General features: G+C 42.2%; 1 protein-coding gene across 1 annotated transcript in view; it reads right to left on the bottom strand.

Moving 5' to 3' along the window:
• SLC4A11 (solute carrier family 4 member 11) overlaps window positions 1–21,542 on the bottom strand; it is a gene marked incomplete at its 5' end in the record, with an annotated part of 88,108 nt that overhangs the window by 3,528 nt on the left and 63,038 nt on the right. The window contains 9 exons of the mRNA XM_084264061.1: window positions 2,094–2,289; window positions 6,770–6,943; window positions 9,690–9,858; window positions 10,921–11,027; window positions 11,795–12,044; window positions 16,536–16,609; window positions 16,920–17,052; window positions 17,577–17,690; window positions 18,439–18,564. Coding sequence (XP_084120187.1) covers window positions 2,094–2,289; window positions 6,770–6,943; window positions 9,690–9,858; window positions 10,921–11,027; window positions 11,795–12,044; window positions 16,536–16,609; window positions 16,920–17,052; window positions 17,577–17,690; window positions 18,439–18,564 — 1,343 coding nt within the window. The remainder of the gene's footprint in view (window positions 1–2,093; window positions 2,290–6,769; window positions 6,944–9,689; window positions 9,859–10,920; window positions 11,028–11,794; window positions 12,045–16,535; window positions 16,610–16,919; window positions 17,053–17,576; window positions 17,691–18,438; window positions 18,565–21,542) is intronic.

The following is a 21,542-nucleotide window of genomic DNA, read 5'->3' as shown; positions in this document are numbered from 1 at the left end:
GAACAATACAGCAAAGGCTTTTCAGCACAAAGACTTTAAGGAAGCCATCAGTTTACACACAGAGTGCATCAACATCGGGTCCTTAACAGGTTCAACAGCTGAATGCAGGATTTGTGGGGTTAAAGCAAATGCTTCAAACCAGAGCATTGGCAGCGATACACAGAGGATGACTGGGCACTAGAAACCTGGAGAAGAGACACCACACAGCTAGGATTGCCTTTGGGAGCATCTGGAGTGCAATAAAATATCTTGATAAGTACAGTAATGAGATTCCCCTGAGTAGGATTATCAGGGCTTTGCAGCAACATGTGAAGCGCCTGTGAGGGAGTGCAAGGGGGGTGATGGTAAGTAGATGCATTGGCGTGTTGTTATTGCTGGATGGTTTCTCCACCCAAAACCCAGCTCCTCATTTGATAACCTTCAGTTTGCTGCTGGTCAGACTCCGTGCTTTTCCCTGATGGTCATTTCTTGGCTGAACCCTAGTAGGGGAAGACCAGGAGATGAGACTGGGAAGGTCTGGGAAGAGGCTGTGCTCAGACTACAGTGATTTTCTCAACTTGTAGAAGATACTAATTTTTTGAGAAATAGTGGGGGGGTGGAAGTGACATTAATAGACTAAATATCATTTGTGGGGTTTTTTTTGACAGCTACTTGCTCACGTCTGAGCCCAGGCTTTGACTCACTGTCTATACATCAATGAAGAATATGAGCGACTGTCTGCTGGCACCGATACAGACTCAATGGATTTCAAGTTGTGCCATGACTCATTAAAAGGTTTCCAGAAAAGGGAGATCTCTGTATTTGAGATTACTTTTTAATTTTCCCAAACCAAAGCTTGGAAAATTCCACACATGATTTTTACTAATCCCAGAAGTAATATCACATCAGTAACTACTCCATCAAAAATTGAGATGACAAACGTAATCTTTACCCACATTTCTGTTTTAACATCTGGGATGTAATATTAGAGATCCAGGTAGATTAGCAGAGATGCAGAGCCAAATGTTGGGTTTATTAAGCTCTGGACCCTTGTTTCATAAGAGAAGGTGTGCTGGAGATTTGCAATCACTCCCAGGTACCACCTACACTGCAAGCTATCACCTTCTTAGCACTTGTAATAGAGATGGCTTTGAAAACAGATTTTCCAGATTTGTTTTCATTCCACATCAGAAGGGTTTCAATAATGCAAGTAATTCCATTTTGAGCTTAAAATCTGGTCTTGTGGTATTTCACTCACCTCAAAATGAAAGTGCAAAACATAGCAAGACATTACCTGTTCTGAAGCTTTCTTGGGGAAATGAAAGATCACCATTTACTGACACTAGGCATGTGCTTTGTAAATTCTTTTTTTTTTAAACTATTTTCAAAATTCAGGCACTCCATAGCTGACATGACATCACAGTGGGTTTTTAAAACTTACAAACACCCTACATTCAGTAAGCAGCATCTTGTGCAATTGTTTATTTTTGAAGAGGCATTGCTTGCATGTATTTTTGGTTTGCACTCAAGTTTAGGGGGTGTCTTCACTGGTAGCAGCTATCTTAGCTCCATCCATGCACTCATCTTTGCCTCTGGAGACCAGTTCTCCAGAGCAATTCTTAGCAGATTGAAAAGACAAGGATTACATCTGAGACATCACTCAGAGCAAGAAAGCTAAAACATTTTTGTGGCAGGAAAATGCAAAAAGCAATTTATGCAGAATTTGAAAGACAGATGCAATTTGATGAACAATTTGGCTATGAGGGTTTTTTTTTTAAAACCCAATAATAACCAAGCCACTTCTGCTGTTTGACACTGCATTATTCTCCCACTTACTTGTCTGCTTTAATAGAAAGGATTTCTCTTGCTCATGTCTATGGCAGACAGTTTAAACAAGAGACATCAAGCTTCACTCTGTCTTTGCAGAGAAAAGTGATAAGGATATGTAAAGGGCAGGTTGGAGCTAGAAGTCAGCTTCCTGAGAACACAAGTTTTGGAGGTAACCCCATTCCCAACACCAGCAGCTTTCCACATCGCTCCTGGCACATTTTGGTGCTAAGGCTGTAAACACAGTTTCCTTCTCAGTTCTACCAGGCTGTGCTTAGTCTGCATACCTGTTCTTTGAGCAGGAGGGCCACCCTTTCAAAGAGCTGGTTCCCATCAATGGAGGTCAAGGCGATGTAGAGGAAGAGGCCATAGAGGACCGGCTTTGGGATCCACTGGAGAGGGAAAGGGAGGAGCAGGAGCGAAAGGCCAACCAAGAAATTTGCCACTAGACTTGTCAGCCGAGTCTCCTTCACACTCACAATCCTGGAAGCAAAAAAACAGGGATTAAGGGAATAGGACCCACGTAAGCTTGACCCTGGGACTCACTACTCTGTGTGGATGCAGGACACGTGCTGCTTGGTAAACTCATCTCCACTGCACTGAGATCAGCACTTCCGGCCCCATGCTGACACTGAGAAGGCAGAGCTCTGCTGGATCCAGGCCAGGCACTTAATCCATAGCTCAAACAGAGCAGCTGGAAAATTGCCAAACTCCCCTTCTGCAAAGCTCTACAGATCCTATCCTGAACTAAATTGCCCTCTAAAATAATTCTATTTAGCACATTAGAAAAAAAAAAAGCAAGAATCCTCTTTCTGGGCAGTAATCCTTTCCTCAATTTACCCAGTGCATATACAATTGGCTTTTATCCAAAACAAAACTCACTGGCTTCTACAGGAACTAATGAACCTCTTGTAAAAAAAACAGACCAGCCTGCAGTGTCTGCCTACGAGTCAGCATTTTTCATGTGCATGAGGATCTCCTTGTTTATATCAAAGGGAACGCTGAGAGCGCTACCGCAGGGAGCTAGAACTTCAGTTCTGCTGTGGATAACAGCAGCTGCTCTGCAAGTTACCTATTACCATGCAAAACATGCAATTAATTAATGCAAATTTCCCAGAGTTGACAGACCACAGATTGATTTAGGGTTTCCCCCCCCCCTCTTTAATGGGGAAGACGACTGACAGGAAAGCATGCAGCAACTTTCAGAGTCTGCGTGGGGCGTGAGGGGAGGTTGCATTGTTTTCTTTTCACTTCAACTAAACCTGTTAACATCACTAGTTTGGAAAAAAAAAACCCAAATGCAAAAGTCCAGGAACAATAGGAGGAAAGAAAACCCTCATCTTCCAAGATTACTTACTGAGAAAAGGGTGATTCTTAATGTTTGGGATTTGTTTTGGGGTTGAGAAGATAAATCTACTAGTTCAGTGAATAAACCCCACTATTATCAGGAGAAATCCTTGTCCATAAGCTGTTGTGGTGTCATCTAGCAGCCTCATTCACTGGATGTGAGATCTCATATTCCAAATTAACAATGTATACAAAATACTCTGAGGATTGACATGAACTATCAAAACACATTTCCCTTCACATATGTTTGCTTATAAGTAAAGTCAGGTTGAACTTCAAACCTGTTTATATGCTTAAAAGCAGAATGAAGCTGTGGGGATGAAGGAGCCTTTCACACCTCTATTAGGAGAGAGAGGGAAGGGGTAACAGCCTACAGCTTGCTCTTTGCATTAGGGTAGCATAGCAGAATGAACATAAGGAGTCATGAGACCTAAGAAAAAACAGGTATTACTAACAGTACACACAGTCCTGAGGACAACACTTTGATTTCTTGGTGAGTAATAGGATAGATCATACATATTATCTAGGATTACCAAGAGAGGATGCACAGAAGAGCCACAGGAGGTGTTAGCCTCTAAGTACCCTCCCTCCTGCCCTGGCTAGATTCAAAGAGCAGAAACCACAACTTTCCTCCCCTCAGACTTTGCAAGTCTATGTCAAAAGGTCCATGCCAATGCCTAAACCATCATGGGAGAGTAGAGCACTTCTTTCCACCCTGTTACTTGCACACTGCTCTTGCAGGCCCTGGAAGGACTGGGACATCACCTAGGTGGATGTAGTTTGGCACTCATTTCGTTGCTGCCAGGTTTGGATTGCCACAGAACAGATGTCTGAGATGACAGAGCCAAAGAGCTTCAAGTGCAACTAAGTGCTGATTCAGAGTAATTTGATAGTCCAGTAATGAGGGGACAGATCACTTCGACCTACCAGAATCACTATTCTCAAGTGGCCCAGCAAAGCAGGAGTAAAAGGATACAACAGCATCAGGTACAGCAATTTTCCCCTGGTTTCCTCATTGGGCAAGGTACAGAAACAGCATTTCTGTTACTTCAGGCAAAAAAAACCCCACTCCTGGGGATGCTCATGACCTTCAAACACCAGTTTGAACAAGCACAAGTCCTCTAGGTTCCTTGCAAGTGAAATCACATAAACCAAAGAGCTCAGGATCAAAGTTAGATACAAAGCCACCAGATTTCAAATCAGAGGCAAGTCTTGAAGTACAGGAACAGCTCAGAGTAGCAGCCCTTCAGTAATGGGTTTTTGAAGTTCATGAAGTTTTCTGTCATCTCTTGGGGGTGCAGCAATCACAGCACTGGAGAGTGTTTGATCATGTACAAGATGTACTAAAACTACTACTGCCAGCTACTAATGCCACTTGAAGTAGTTTGGAATTTCTTATCAGACAGTTAAAATTGCTTACAATTGACCAAATTTGAGATATTTAAAGCTGGAGTTCTCAGTCTCACCTAGTGCCACAAGACCAACCTTGGTCTTCTGCCAATTCTACCACCTTTCTCATTTGCAAAGAATCAAGAACAGTCACATTAAGTCAGTAGAAAAAACCTTGGAATTTGCTTGTCTTTAGAAACTGGTTTGGCCCTTGAGGAAACAGCTCCAGAAAGCCTGTGCTGCAATAAAGTAATTAATGGAGATTAAAGACCATAATCTAGGCTCATTTCCCCAGAATCCTTTAAATACAGCTAGCATGGGATTAGCCATTCCCGAGCTCCTCCATATGAGTAATGAGAGCTTATTTGCAGATTGCCACATGAAACTCAAGTGGTTACTCTACAGGAGAGAAGAAATTTTTGCTTTCATTGTGACAGATCTTTATTCTTGTTTATATCATCATCTCACTGAGAGCTTTGATTTGAGTGCAGAAAAGGAGTCTGCCAAGGGAGCCTGCACTGAAAGAACTCCTGATTTGCTAATTGAGCTTCAGTAAGTTTCTTTTGCAGAAGAGTTGGCTAAAAAAAAAAAAAAAAAAAAAGAGATGACAACATTGCTTGGAGTCTCCTGTTCATATCTCAGTGCTTTTCAGAGAACAAAAAGCTTCAGTCTCAAAGGGAGTTGAAATAACTAGGAAAACCCTCATTCTCCTCCTGCCCTAAAAGAGCTTGGGCGATCCCTCAATGGCCATGCTAACCTAGGTATGGCTCCAGTGATTCTACTAGAAGAACTGAGGATGTCCTGATCTCACTAATCACATTCCCTTGTGACACAGCTCTTCCTCAGCTGGAGGCAAATTGGTATGTAAATAAGCTTTGTGAGCTGGATATTGGAACTGGACTTTGTCAGGGAGAAGCCAGAGTGTGGAATAAAGACAGTGGGTGGCAAAGCAAGAAGAAAGCCACAAGGTATTAACAGAAGGACACAGCAGGAAGGCTTGACACCTGTTTTAAGGTGTAAATATTGCATGTCACAAAGAAATGAAGAGCAGAGGTATCCCAGAGCAGATCATGAACATCAGGAGCAATAGCACAGGTTAAACCCCTACAGAACTCAAATGACAAAGCTGCTTTTTTTTGACATAGAGTTCAGCATTTGTTCAAGACACAGTTGTGGGAACAATGAATACCACTACATACTAATGGAAACATGAGCTCAAGGGACTGATTTCCCAAGAAAAGGCTGTAAAAGCAGTGCAGGGAGCAGCAGAACTCAGAAGTTTCCAGGTGTGGCAGGTGAAATCTGTCCATCACCAACCCCAAAAAGCAGCCATGCCAGGCTGGGGTGGGCCAGCCAAGAACAGCATGAAGGCAATACTGAAATTAAGACAGACCCACTCAAAACCTCAAGGTAAATGACCACTTAGCCTCACTTTTGATAAGTGGCAACTCTGAAAATGGAAACCAAGACAGAATAATTAAAACTAATGGCATGTGAGTGGAAATTACCACTTCTGAGGTAAAAGCACTCAACTGTAACATACTGAGATCAAACAGGCTAGATAATCTGTATTCTGAAGCAGGTCATGAGAAATTGTGTTTTCAATTTTCTTTTTTAAAGTAAGAGTATGTTGGACAACTCAGAAGCAAAAAAGCTGGTCTGAAATAGAAACCCATGATCCAGGCACCGCTTCATAGTTGTGTTTGCTGAAAAGCAGAGAATTTAATAAGCATGCCCTGCCGTGGTGGAAGATGCTAAGGGAGCTGAAATAATGCTGCATTTTTCCCACCCTTTGTAATAACCACCAGCCAGGTTTCAGGCAATGAATCAGACTGGATTTTTTCTGGTGAAGACATCTGGAAAGATCTGGTCAAAGCATCTCCTCAAGCTTTCCACAAGGATAAACGTGAAACAGGTCTTGGCTGACTCTTCCAGAGGACAATTTGTACTGGAGATGATAGAATCCCTACAGATTGCCACCAGCCACTGACAAGAACATAATTATTTATCCATCCTAAAACAAGCACTTTGGTGAAGGGGGAATAGAGGGAGGGTCACAGGCCATGCTGGCTTGAGGTAGCTTTGTTTGGTGTACCTCATTTCCAGCTTCATATCTTGCAGATCTTTAGTTAGCTAACTCCAATCACACCACACACTCTACCCAAAGGATTAGGAAATCACAAATAAACCCCAAAAGATCCACAACAGCTCCACAGTTCCCACTTACGTCTCATAGATGTGTCCGTTCTCAACCCTCTCCTCCACGTAGGCCAAGGCACGGACATGCATTGGGGAGTGAGGGAAGGCAGCATGGATCCACGGGAGGCCAAAGACTGACAGCCCTGTGTTAATCAGGGCAACAAGGAGGAGATCCCAGTGATAGGCTGTTCCCTTCACCAACCTGAAACGAGGTGCAAGTTGACAGCAGTTATACCCAGTACCGACCATAACAGGCTGCTCTTGCTGAACCTGAGCTCAAATGCTGAACACCAAGGTGCACTTTCATGGACAGAGCCATTTTACACTCCTCCTGCTTTACAGCCTGCACTACACAAACACAAAAGGTAATGAAATTTGAGAGTTTGCTCCCAAAGCAGTCATCTCCTAGAAGGAGCAACAGTGAGCAGAAAGCAACCCACTAAAACAACAGCCATTAAAGTTTAACCAGCGTTTTGCCTCTATGCTTATTTATACACATGTGTATCTGCTAGCAGAGTCAACAAAACAAGTGGCTAGAAACCTGAGCATGGGTTGTCAAAGTACTGACACTGAAGTTTCCCCACCCTCCCTCTTTTAACCCCATCTCCCTCCTTCCCCACAAGGGGAACATGTGCTCAGATTGCTGCAATAATCCCCTAGTTATGTAACCGCTACCGTATGATAAGAAAATAGGACATGAATTCCTTAAGCTTCAGATCCTCCTTAGTAGTCAGCCAAGGAGACACACTCCTAAATTTGGTGAATGCAGGGTAACCTCCCCATTTTGTTTGTTAAGGGAGGAGAAAAATCAGCAGCCTGCATCCAGGAAGCTGACCACTTCACAGCTATCACTGAACTCATGTCTAGCTTAACCCTACCACTTTTTGCTTTCACCTTTCCTGAATATACCCATCTGGTACCAACTGCTCAGATGCCATGAGCTTAGAAAGGCTGAATAAGGATTATAGCTCTTGAGCTTTGATCCTCAACTGAGAGGTTTATAGCTGTGTTTCTGCCTGAACATCAGAGCAGACAGCAGTGTTCACCCTGACACAACATAAGGGATCAGATTAATTTCTTGCTGGTCACTATCAACTGCAAAGTAAAACATCATTTTGGTGTCTTAATGCCACCCAAACAAGCTCTGTTCAATACTTAAGCAGACAGAGCCATGTGAAATCTAGGACATGAGGTGCATGGAGCTAGTAGACATGACCTAGCACATTGAGATAGACAAGCATAGATCTTCAAGAGCAGCAGATGTCATTGTTTGGGCAGCAGAAATCTTGGGTGGGGTTTAGTTTTGGAACAAAAGACTTGTCCCACTGGAAGTGCTCACCTCCATTGACAGAGCAGGGCATGGGGTGACTAGGTCAGGTAGACATCTAAATTGCAATGCCTCTGAAGCTGGAAGGTGCTGGCAGGAAGGGTGGTATTGTAAACACACTTCCTGTGTTGGATCATCCTTTGAAAGCACGACCTCTGCTCACGTGCCGCTTTCTCAGAGCAAAGGCATCTCCAGCATCCCCAGGGTTATCGTTTGATTGTCGTGTCTGCCCTTTTCAGAGGGCTTTCTATGTATAAAGGGCATTGATTTAACAGCAGCATCATGTTAATCCCCTTGGAACACTGGTCTCAGCAGCCTTGAAGCACTGTGCCTGGCATACACCTACTCTAAGCAACAGGTAGGCTCTGCTGAGCTCATTTAGCTTGACACACAACGATCTAGAGAACTTATGCTGAGTTATCTTCACCCTGCCCCACATGCTTGCACTGATTATTCATTAGCAAAGCACATCAGTGTACTTGCAGGCAAGCATCATCTTTTCCCTGTAAGACACCAAACAGCATGTTCTCCACTTGACTGGTACAGACTGCAGTATTTTCATTTTCTGATGGTGCTACAAGCAGGTGTCAAGTCCTAGTTTGCCTCTAAAAACCCATGGTCTGATACCTGATCTGCATAAGCTCAGCATTATGAAAAACACTACGAAGAACTCCAAAGAATATTTTGCATTCCTTAAAGACATCCTAGTGGAAAACACCAAAAGTTTAGAAGGAATTCATATTAAGAAAGAGATGACCCACTTACATTACAGATTTATCCAAACACTTTACTTAAAGGGATATAATGAAGAGGAAAAAAAATCACGTGGTCAAAGAAAACCAAATGAGTATAACTGAATTTGAGCTTGTTTCCTCTCTCCTAATTCAGCATCTCTCCAGCTACAACATGGAGAATGCTAATGTATGTTATGCAAAGAGAGAACCCTCCCACGCATTGCATTAGTAAAAATCCTCTGAAACACGGTGGTTTCCTTGGAAAAGTCATACACATTCATCCTTAATATCATATCTGACTACAGTTGGCACAAAAACATCAGACAGAATATTTTAATAGTGCAACATCTCAACTCAAGTTTGTCTAATGTCTGATAGGTCTGATTTATGTGCAATGTTTTACTTCACTCCCAACTTCTAAATTGGAGACTAACATCTCCAAACACTTCTTTTCTGATGCACAACTGCAACACATCATGCTGAGAAATTTCTGCAGGTCATTGACTTTTCATTTTGAAGAAGTCCTCTGCATTGAAAAAGCAGTGCAAGCGTCTACACAGGTTAGACACTCTAGATATCTAAAGGTATATCCACAAACCTCAAACCATAAAAAATACCTATGTAACATTCACACACGGGCAAATTAAAAACAGGCTGAGGTGATGAGCTCACTGATGCTCTGCATTTTTGGCTCACTGCTTCAGTATCAGGTTTTGGGGATGGTGAAGAGTTAAGCAGCAAAGTTCATTTTGTCTGTGACAACAGAAGTTCTGAAGAACATGTCCCAAATATCTTTTCTGCTATTCAAACAAGCTTAGAACAACCAGTGCTGTGAAGAGAGTTGAGGACATCCCTCTACAAAGAAAAAGGAGTACCAAAAGCATTACCTGTTCTCTGGGGCGTTTGTGAGCGATGCCACGATGTTCTGCTCTATGAAGAAGAGCATTGACAGTAGGAACCCCAGGCCCATGGCGCTCATCACTGACCCGATGGAGAGAGACTGGACTGGGGCCAGCACAAACAAGCTCTCAGATGGGTTGTAGTTAAATTTGGACACTGAAAAGAGGGGAGTGATGTTAGGATGCACCTTCCTGTCCAGCCATCTACATGGACTCAAGTAATGTTTTTCCCACACCACAAACTTTTGGGATCCACAAGGCTGTAGAAGATGGTTGGTTTAGTTTATTTTTTTCCTCCATCCTCTTAGAACTTGGCTGCCATCCTGACCCGACAGATTACTGCTAGTTCTAGTACAGCATTACACATATTTGAGCAAAAACAAAACAGGAAAACTTGTTTTTCCATAGGTGCAGGCATTTTTAGATTGGAAAACCTTACTTCTAACTAGCAGTATACTCCTCCTGCTCACTTATTCAGCTGACAGAAGCTGTTTAAAACTTCAAATCCAACAGGCCATGCAAGGCCATTGGAAGAAATCCATGACTATGGACAAATCACACATAGCCACGCATTATTTTACAATCCAACTGAGTGGAATGGCCATCACAAAAAAAAGCCATTTCTTATTTGTTTCCATACATTTCCTCACATCATCCACTCACGTCACCACAGGACAATGAAATTCCTGTCCCCATTATCGCTTCCTGATATGGAAAAGCTGATCTATTTGGCCAATGAATGGTGTCTCATTTTTAGATTTCCTTGTGTAACTTAGAACTGCCCAGATGCTCTACACCATTTCACCTAAATTAGGAAAGCATGGAGACAAAGAGGACCATCAGTTCTACGTCTGTATGACTGGCAACAACCCTTCCTGCCTGGTAATTACTCTGCCCTTTGTTCTTTGCCAGAAAGTGTTGATCTCTCTATTGTAAGAGATACATACTTTAAGTTACATTGAAATGAAGAGACATACTGGAATAACTTATCTAGAGAAAAAACTCCATTCAGACTCATTGTATTAGGGCTTTGAATGAATTAAATCTAATAGAGGAAATCTGAGTTCTTGGGGTGGGTCTGTGGGAGGTAAACACAGCATTTGAAGTTATACAAAATCTTGGGGGGTTCTTTTAGTGAAAGCCTCCTGGGATTTCACTACTTTTTCATACACCCCAAATAGCTTCCCCCAGTATTCCAGATAACAAAAAGAAAACTTACTTTCAATTTCCTTGAAGATACAGGAACCCACAACAGAGAAAGTCAGAACTGAAATTGGTAAGGCACAGTCGGACAGAATTTCACGGACTCTTGCATGCAAATACGGGCTGCAATTTAAAGACAAAGTTCCCATCAACATCCCACTGTAGGGACAATTGCTCAGTTCAGAGAGAATTAATGTTTTAACGACTGACAATTCAGTCCACTCTTGCAATTCTGAAGAGATATTCAGAGAGAAGAACTAGCATTTTAATTCATTACTAAATCCTCTCAAATCTATAGCCTTTGAGGGTTGATGAATGCATAAGCAAAACCCATAAAGAAACAAGAAAGTGAGATGCAAGCCAGAAAAGGTCCCCCCCCCGCCCCAACACCAATTTGCATCTTATTTCCACTCCAGTTTAATTGCTTACTCAAGCATGTCAAATGAGGATTAAGGACAACGGAGGGAAACCAAATTAGACCTAGACATTTGATTCCCAAGAGTACACTGAAGATATATTCCTAGTAAACTCACCCTCACCATCAGGGATGTGTGTCACATGTGTCCCCCCAGACAGTTCAATGCCTATCTGGGGGGAGTTACGGGAGTTCAACATGAAATACATGGCTTACCCCAAGCTTTCTAAAAAGTCACTTGCAATGCCAAACCAAATACGGAAGGGCATCATCCAGTGATTGAACACTTTGTTCTGCTGCTAACATTTTCCAAGTGGCCAGCCAAGTTCATCTCTGGCTTTGGCTTTCACCACCACTAATGGAAGAGTTCCACCTGATTTTTCTGGGTTACAAAATTAAGATCTAAACCATTAGTGATTCCTCACAAGTAATGTGAAATAACCAGTAAACTGAGCTCTAAGACTCAGTAACTCACCTTTTCTTAAACTGATAGAGCGTATGACCAAGCCAAAGGGTACCCAACATCAACATGAGACTAAGGACGGCCGTTTCACGTCCATAATGCACATCATGTGTGCCTGTTTGATTCTCTAGGGACATGGATCTGCTCACTGATGAATTCATCAAGAAGGTGGTATTGATGCCGATGCTTGGAATAGCATCAGCTCGTGCTTTTTCCAAGTAGCTGTCTTCCGTGTGCCCATGGTAGTAGTATTTCCTAAAAACTGTACAAACAACCAACAGGTGAGCATTAGGATAGGTTTGTGACAACCAAAGTAAAATGAAGTGGTGGTTCTTTGCTTGACTGTGCAGTACTAACATGATGCTCACCATGTTTATAGCTCTACCCTTCAAACCAGTGAAAAGAAAATCAGGAGAGCTGCCTCTCTTACAAAGCCAGTGCTTTACAAATGTATCTCTCACTTATTTTAAGAGGTAAAAGTTGAAATTGTCCTAAAGGAACACAACTGAACTGTAAGGACTTCCAGTGCTAATTATTTACATGTTATTTTATTGTTAGCCCTAGAATCACTGCTCTTAAGTGTGTGTGTGTATAAGTATGTGTGTGTGTGTGTGTATATATATGTATATATATAAAAACAAGACACTTTCAGCCTGGTAAATAAGTTCTAATAGAATCTTTGAAAAAATTAAGAGCAGCCAGGCTGCACAGGTCCTTAAGTGGACTACATAATGTATAATAATTACTCTTCCTCCAAGACTGGTCCAGATTTTAAAGATAAGTGTTGATGATACGCAAAACTTAGAATATTTAAGCTTACACTGCAAATTCAAATACAGTTACAAAGCACCTGAAGTAAAGCTGTACGAGTAAAACACCCAGCTATGCCTCTGGAACTGCCCATAAATGTATTAGGTTAGCTCAGAGGCATTTATCTATGTAATTAACAGTAGTAAATAAACTCTTGCTCTTGAGCATTTAGACACGCAAGTTCATGTGTCTATGGCATTAGCTGGCTCCAAGCAAATAAATGTGTTGGGAACACAAGCCTGAGGTGCCACAAGAAACCAGGAGATGGTTGAGCTTTGCAGTCTTGATACTCCCATGTTACACGATGGCAGCAGACAGCAGGAATATGCAGGAGGACAGAAAACACTATGTGACAGTTTTTCAGTCTCTCTACCTTTGCTTTAGTAAAAAACGTCCTTTCAAACCTTGCATAGTGAAACTAAATGTTTGGGGAAAGACCATCCTCTTTAGGCAAAAAATGCAATAACCTAAAGCTTAGACTACAACGCTCCTCAGAACACTTCCCCCCACTTCCAACTAATAATCAAGCTTCTGAAAATCCTGAGCACCTCAGCTTTTCCATCTGCAGCAGTCACAGGGAAAGCAGGCAATACAAACTGCAATCCTAAATATTTGAAAACCAGCAGAACAAACTTTAAACATTCTTGTAAAGCACAATTGATGTTTATAAGCACCTTGAATTTGGCTGAAGCACAGTTTGTGTTACTGCTGGTTTGGAGCTTACCCCATGTTTAGCCATGGTGCCCCTTTAGCAGCAGTAACCATCTTTGCTGTACCACCTTAATGCTTCAAAAGGAGTCTGGGCCTTTGACAAGCAGATGGGGTCAATAGGGCACAAAGGTCACAAGAGGAAAAATCGTCTCCTTCATATTCAATACTTCTGTATATAAATTTCAAGATCACAGAAGGTTTACAGCTCAAGATTTAACCTTTCCATTTCCTCTCAGCAGCAGCCAGACACGAGGACATTGCTCCTTACTAGGGGAATGTTTCTCATGCTTTAAAAGCTCAACAATCCCAGTACAACCTCCATTCACTCTGCACATTTCTTCATTGTGTGCTATGGAAGAGGCTCAGCAATTATTTCCTCCCTCCATCCTCACAGCTGTGTCCAGCCCAGGCAGGACACCCACGCCTGCTTTACAAACAGGTAAACTGAGGCACAGAGCACTGCTGTGACCCACACATCAGCACAGAAAGGTTGTTGGAGGATTTGCAGTTTCCGGCTCTGAACATTAAAGGACACTGTTGTCATAACAGAAGTGATTACTGCAGCATTTCCTGGGGACTAGCAGCTGGCCAGGGCTAAATGCTTTTCACCATCTCAGCTGACCCTAACAAGTCCTAGGGGGACACACAGTTATCGAGCATATGATAAATTGACAGCACACACAACCCAGCAACTATGCAGAATGTATTTGGACTTAGATTTGGACTGGGAGGAGTAAGAAACAAGTTACTTTGTTTTGGATCTTGTGGACTGTCTCAATTTCCCATGCTTGGCTACACTGCAATAATATATTTAGTGCTGAGCACATCTCTGGTGCCCTTCGTTCAGCCTGACTATATCTGTGTACCTCTCAGGCTGAAATTCAGTTTGCACCCGCCTCAAAGCCAGGTAGGATTGCTACACTCAATCTTGGATGTAGGGGAAGAAACTTTGACCTTGGTATTTCAGTTAAAGCAACAAGAACGTGCAAAGGTGGCTAGTGGAGGCCTTCATCCTGCACTATGGTTTTGCTATGCAATGTTTAATTCCTAGAGACTTCATTTGTTTTTACTGGGGAGCTAAGTGAATCTTGTCACCCAAAGTCAGAGCGAGCAGCAAAGCAGGTGGTGCCCTCGCTGAAACAGAGCCAGTAAAGCCTAGTGCGTGCTCAAGTTCCCTCCAACAACATTAACTTGCTTTGTTTGCTGCAGCCTGTTCACCACTGTTTCCTGCAGAGTGCAGATGTCAAGATCAAACACACACAGTTTCAGTGGCTGGGCCACATGGCAAAAACAAAGTGTCACCGGGATAGCGTGAACGCAAATGGCTTGGTTCCTCTGTACAGTATCGAGTCCCTCCCCCTTCTTTCCTGCACATCTACATGTACCTTGCAAAAAACCCAAACAACAGAAAAACAAGGCTGTGAACAGACTGAGGAAAACATATCCAAGCCAGAGCAGCATGTCTGCTGACTCTCAGGAAGCCCAAAGTCCCTGTCAGCTGGCTAGTCATTACCAGGACACATTTACAAGCATGGAGAAGGTACCAGCTTTCTCCTCTTAACTGCTCAGCAGCAGCAACCATCCTGCTATGAAACAGGAACAGAAGATATAGACAAACATGTGGCTGTGAGCTGCACTGGTATCACGTTTAAATATGAGCACTGAGAAGGTCAAGGGTAAGCTTGTGCCAGCCAGCTTCAGTGGCTTTCTGCACCTGGGAAGGTGGCTGGACCTGGGGTCCCATCTGTTCACACACTTAACACTCCAGCGCAGCTCAAGCCAACGCGAGCTGGCAAGCGAGTGGAGTGGGTTTGATTTTATGACCACTGTTCCTATAAACTCAGCCCTTCTCAAGTACAAGGAGAAGAACACTAATTCACTAATTAACTTCCTGGCTCCTCTCATGTCCTCACTACAATACCCTCAGGAATAAGCAGGTAACACCTCAAAGTCTGGAAGCTGAGATGAGCGGATGCTTTCTGTGCCTTTAGCCTGCACCTCAGTCCCCTCTATGGGAAATCAGCTCTCTATTACAGAAGCACTGTGGATATTCCCATTTTCTGCTTTATACAGAGCAGTTGGATACTCTGTTGAGGAACACCTTAGTGCCACAGGAAGACTGTCTCATGCCTCCAGAGCAGGGCACTAACAGCACACATTATACAAAGCTCACAGTTACACACTAAGCTGGGAGAAAACAAGGAATCCCAGAACAGCTTCTTTACCAAACTTTGTCTAAACAGGCTAAGTGAAAGAGGCAGGTGTTGTCCAGACAAAACCCTCTGATAGCATCATCAAAGCACATTCCCAAGGAGCCAAATCAAGGATTCCCAAAGTGAGGAAGCATCTCACTTGACATTGCTTTGCAGTGTCAAACATGCTCTTTGAAGGTGTTCTCCTTGCATGCAAGATACCATAATGAGCCAAGTCTGAGAATACTGGAAACAAGGGATATGATCTGTGTGCTTAGATATGCCCTGGAGGATTTCAAAGGATAGCCCAAACTTTGGGCACATTAAGTCATAAAAACAAGGAATGCAGACTTGGTCAGCTCCTTGCTCGGATAAACAGAAAGGCTGCCATTCACATGACATTCCCTCTAACATCTTTCACCTTCATAAATACCTCCAGCCAATCCTGATCAGAAGGAAGAGAGGTCCCAGGAAGTTTTATTAAATCTCAAGGCTGCTCACAGGTACTCACCTAGAGCTTAACCCAGAAACAGGGACCAAGTGGCTGGAAAGGACAGGATAGCTCTAGGAGCACATGGGAAGGTACTGCAGTCCTTATGCTGCCATTAAAGAAGGGTCTCTGAGCTTATGTAAGAATGGGCAACCTCAACCCAGCTTTCAACTCCTCTCCATATAGTTTTAATATTGTGGCAAGAAAGGAGGTCTAAACACACGGCACTTAAATTGGACCTTTTTTTCCACCTGTACCAAAGAGACTGGTATTGGAAAGACTTTCACAGCAACCTTAAAATAGTTTCTCTATTTTTCAATCAAAGAGACTAATTTTCTCAGCTAAGTGAAATTTGATCTGATAGAAATTCCGTATATCCAGATAAACTGCTGACACAGGGCTGCTTCAGTGTCTCACTTCTTTTCCCCCCTGAAAACCCCGAATGAACATGGAACAAGCAAGCATCATGCATATCTGCAGCCCTTGTATTTCCCTTTGACAAGAAAGCAAAGTGGAGATCTGCACTGATAAACATTGTTGCAAGACTTACCTTTAATAATGCCTTTGAAGGCATCAAGCACAAACGTGATGGATATAAAAAGTGCAATTATCTCTTCTGTTGATCTGTGGAAAGATCCCAGGAATTAATATAGCCATTAGCAGAGTCTGTATTCAACTCCATTCAAAGGAGAATCAGCATATTCATGCATTTACATGAAAATATACCAATTTTAGTTAGACTGTAACTCAGGAAACAAAACCTAGTGAGTCTTTAAAAGCTTCTTTCAAGCTGGAACAATAAGCTGAAATGATACCAGCTTCATCTCACAAAGTACATTTTGCAGCAAGTTTGTAATTAAGGAACTTGTGGAATGTATAATTTTTCCATTTACTGAATAATCCGATCAAAATATGACTTCTTGAAAATAGCTACCTTTTAAAGAGCTTCATCAGAAGACTGAAATTAAAGAGGGAGTACATCACAAGGAAAAAGCTGTTCCACAGTCCAATCCAGGCATAGAAAGCACTGAAATCCAAGTTGTAGTCATCACAGATTCCTCGGATGACTGCAAAAATGAGGCATTCACGTGTCAGATGAAAATGTCATTACCACCCTGTGATTCCCATCTGCTTGATGCCAAGAAGAACCAATTTGAAGACTTCACTGCAATACACTTGTGGTTGATACCATTAAACCACAGTTCTTGCACTCATAGATGAGCACTGGATCAACCTAAACTCTTCTCCCATCCCTACCTTCACTGGAAATACAGGCTTTTATGCTTCATTTGGTTTAATGCAGCCACATAAGGAAGACATCAGATGAAAAAAATATTTCCTCCTTGAAGCAGAAGAAATGCTTACTGTCATGGAGTGTTTTTTTCTATACAAGATGATTCCTTTAAAAACCAACTTTAACTAAACCTGAATCAAGTTCCTCTCCTCCCTCAGCACCAGAATCAGCTGTTTAATATTGATTTATTAAACAAATGCAACTAAAGCTCTAACAGGATTGTAATGTTCTTGTACAAAGTCCTATCTCACCAGTTGCAATCACATTGGTCCCAACATACAAATTCTATTGACTTACCATTAATGTAGAGTGCTAAAGGAGCCGTAGTTAGGAGTACAACTAGAGGTTGCCCTGAAAAGAGTGCATAAAGCAGACCTCCAATACACTGGCCGACAATTGTCTTCTGCACATCTACAAGCAATAAGCAAAGATGGAAACAGGTTTTTAATCAAGACCTCCTTGACTAAGGAGCATTCACAAGTCATAATGAATAAAAAAGCAATGCTTACAGAGTATAACAGTGAGATATGGTGAAAACAAGTGACCCTTGGCCAGCAAACTTGTAGCAGTAATTCTGGATGCCAGTTGTATTCCAGATATTGAACTACAAAAATTGAGTGGAGTTTTTTTGTTTGGTTGTGGTTTTTAAATTTTTTGTGTATGTTTTGGTTTTTAAATTTTAAACAGCTATAAAGAACATAACCATTATTTGTAGTGGCCTTCAGGACAAGATTTTAACTAAGACTCCTATGAACTATAGCACCAGTATGAACCGCTTCAGGGACACAACTGGGATAGAGCAAAGTGTCATTCGTTGCACCAGCACTCTGGATACTGGCAATCCATTTCAGATCAAAAGCACAGGAACTTGTACTAGGAAAAGTGTGCTGATACTGACATAGTTATAATGTCAGCATCATAAAAAATACAGTAGCATATATCTGTATCAGGCCAAGTCAGGTGATACTGTCCAAAGTAGCATTAAATTTTTCCAGTCTTCTGAGAAAGTCACAGAATCATCACAGAACAAACACAACAATTAGAAAAGCCTTCAGTGGCATTCTGCTCAAAGATAATTCATCAAAATATCCTGTGTCCAGAGCTACTCAGCTTTAATACACAGGGTCCTGTAACAGACACACAAAACTGACAATCTTACCAATAGCTCCTCGGGTATTTTCATCGTTGAGTGACCCAAAGGCAATGGATGGAAGGAGGCAGGCAAAATACAGAAAGATCATAGTTGTGATGTATTTTCCTATAGCTTTGTTGTTTCCAATAACACCTAGTGTAAACCATAACAAATATCGTGTTAGTAGTAGCCACTTGTAAAGCCCTGAAACCCTATTTGCATCAGCCATATGTACCATTAGTTCTTTTAATGCTAAAAGCAGTAACAGAAATTCAATCTGTGCTTTAAATGTGTAGGCTGGTCTTCAACATTTCATTCTGTACAGCCATGCTTTTTCATCTGGGGCCACAAGTAGAAGCACCAACGTGCCACCAGACTGCTGCAACAGACTTTTCTGGCATATCAGAACAGGAAATACTGGAAGACTTTTGTTCAGTTTTGCCAGCCTCCAAAAGCTTAGAAGATCAAAGCAGGAACTGTAAGTTTAGGGTTTATAAAAACCCCCACCCCTGGCCTTTTTAATACCAATTTTATAGGTATTCTGGGCTATGCCCCTAATGAGCTTCACTCATCTTCACAACTCATGATGCTTTGGGCAGGGAAAACATGAAGCACTTCATTTTTCCCTAGGCAGAAGTCTGAGGTTATGGGCTTGAATCAATAATATGCGATGCAGAGCCAATTAGTGCTAGCAGACTTACAAAAACAAATAGCACAAGAGGTCAGGAATGCTTACATTAAGAGTCTTGCTTTTAAAAAAAGCCCTTATGAAAGAATGGCTTCTTTCTTTTCATCCACTCGCCCCCTCTCATCTTCACTGGGAAAAAAAAATCACACCAGGCCAAAATAAAAGCAGCCAGAAAGAGAATTAAAGTGTCATCATAAGAATCTAAGGGCCTCTGAAATAACCTCCCTTCCCTTTCCTGTTTTCAGGCTGATGTCCATCGCAGTGAGCTCATATCACACAAGAAAGGATGAGAGATGACAACATCTGATACTGCTCGAGGAGAACATGTTTTTCCACAGAACAGCCTCTTAAGAGAGAATATGCCACAGAGGGTTTTTCCTTTCAAAGAAAGCCTTGAAACAGCTGCCGAGCCTGTGCCACTGTCCTCAATGCCATTCCTGATGAGAGACACTTAGGCAAGCTTGGAATTGGCTGATTTCCTCTTCTGGAGGCCTCCTGAGCAGTAAACTCCCACACAGGCATCTGCCCCTAAGCTCTCAAATGCCCATCTAAGCTCCTGCTAGCACCAGTCCTTTGCTGAAGGAAGCGACAAGCCAGTGAGTTGGACTGGAGAAGGGAAGGCTTTGCATTAGAAGGCATTGGTACAACACAGAGAAAATCTGGACTTTGCCACAACAGGCTAACTCCACCTCTGCCAGCAGGAGAAAAATCACTCAACAGCTTTGGGATCTTATCTTAGCATCTGTTTTCTGCACCATTTGCAATGTGGAGATAAGGACTGGAGTACAAAAGACCAAAAATCAAAGATGATGTATAATGATCAGGCAGACACATGCATAAAGGACACATTGGGACGGCTCCTGTTTGCAGACACAAGAGCAGCAGGCATAAATAGAACTTTTGATGCTCAGCATCCTCATAAAGGGCAAGGTCTGAAGCTTGACAAGAGACATCTCAAGTATGCAAATATGAGCCTGACCTTCAGGAGTCACAGAACCAGCTATTTCAAGGCAGATTCCTTTCAATTTATTGTGAAGATTCACAAACCACAGACCACATTCCTGACCACTCTTGGCAACCAAAAGGCCTGAAATTTACTTCTTGCAGATGAAGGTTTCATGTGATCTTGCATTCAGCAGCTGCAGACTCCTACCTCACACTCCAAAGTTCCCAAGACCTTTAGAGAAAAGGAAAGACTCGGCAGGGAAAAACATGTATCAAGTGGTACCTTTAAGTAGAGATGGTCACGTACTTATTCAGAGGACTTTGTACCACTCCAGAATATCCATTTTTTGGAGAAAGAAGTCCAACATGAAAGGTCAGATACAACAAGCCTGAAAACTTTGCAATCATTCATAGAAAGACAGGCAACCAGGACCAGAGAAGCTGGTAATATTAAAAAAGCAGCTCATTTGCTGAGCAGAGAAAGCTATGCAAGTGATGAGGTACTTCCTAAAAAAACTTCCAGGCAGACAAACTGTAATTTAGGAGGCCAGAAGGAAGAAGCCTTGAAGAACATCTCAGAAGCTCATGCTCAGTTCCAGCTTCAATCCCTACCAAGCAAGTAGAAGTCCTTGCTGATCATGGGGGTTCTTATACCACATCGTAGCTGTGTCCAAGACTTCCAGTACAAAGTAGTGCTTTTAGTCCATGATCAGCCACATGAAACCCAAGGAGCAAAGAAGCTCTTCTGATGGGCAGCAAAACTCACTTCATAATGGAGATAACTATGTCAGACTGAACATACCCTTTCACAAACACGATTAATCACTCTCTAATTGCAGTTGAAATCATGAACAAATACTGCCTCCTTGTACAGATTCACCTGAGACAAGCTCTAAAAGCCAGTGTTAACCACACTTTACCTTTTGCCTTTTTAAAGTCAACATCTGGCTAAATATTTGCAGGGCCTATTTGCAATCCAGGGGCTGACGTTACTCCATTTGAAAGAAGGTGGGCTGCATTATGATGGCATTTCATCTGCTGCAGGCTCATAAAGCCGTGAAAAATGTGTCATTCCAACTGCACAATGTAAATTTGTAGCAGAAAATCAACTCAGTCCAGCTGTGACATTTGAGTAGTTGACTATTACAGAAGCAATCCCCTGACATTAAGGTACATCTACACAGTGAATGGGAAGCAATTATGCCCGTCAACATGACAGTTCTATTTTACTTGCTTCAATTTCTGAAATGTTGTAGTTTTTAGAAGGCAAGGTTAGAGTTTCAGAGAAAACTGCAGCGTTGCTGACCTCACTTTACTTGGTATTCTGCATCTGTAAGTTAATGACCAAGAGACCCAGAGACTTGGGACTGGAGCTCCTTAAGTCTTCTAATTGTACATTTACTGAATTGAAATTGAGACAGATGGCCATTCTATGAAATGTCTGACTAGTCATGTTCTTTCTTAATTCTCTGAAATATCCAACAGAAAACAAGCTTAA

The sequence above is a fragment of the Gallinula chloropus genome (assembly GCF_964237585.1).
Source record: "Gallinula chloropus genome assembly, chromosome: 4".
NCBI classification, from domain to species: Eukaryota; Metazoa; Chordata; class Aves; order Gruiformes; family Rallidae; genus Gallinula; species Gallinula chloropus.
Note: the sequence above shows the minus strand (reverse complement) of the source record. Positions and strands in the feature narration are given on the sequence as shown.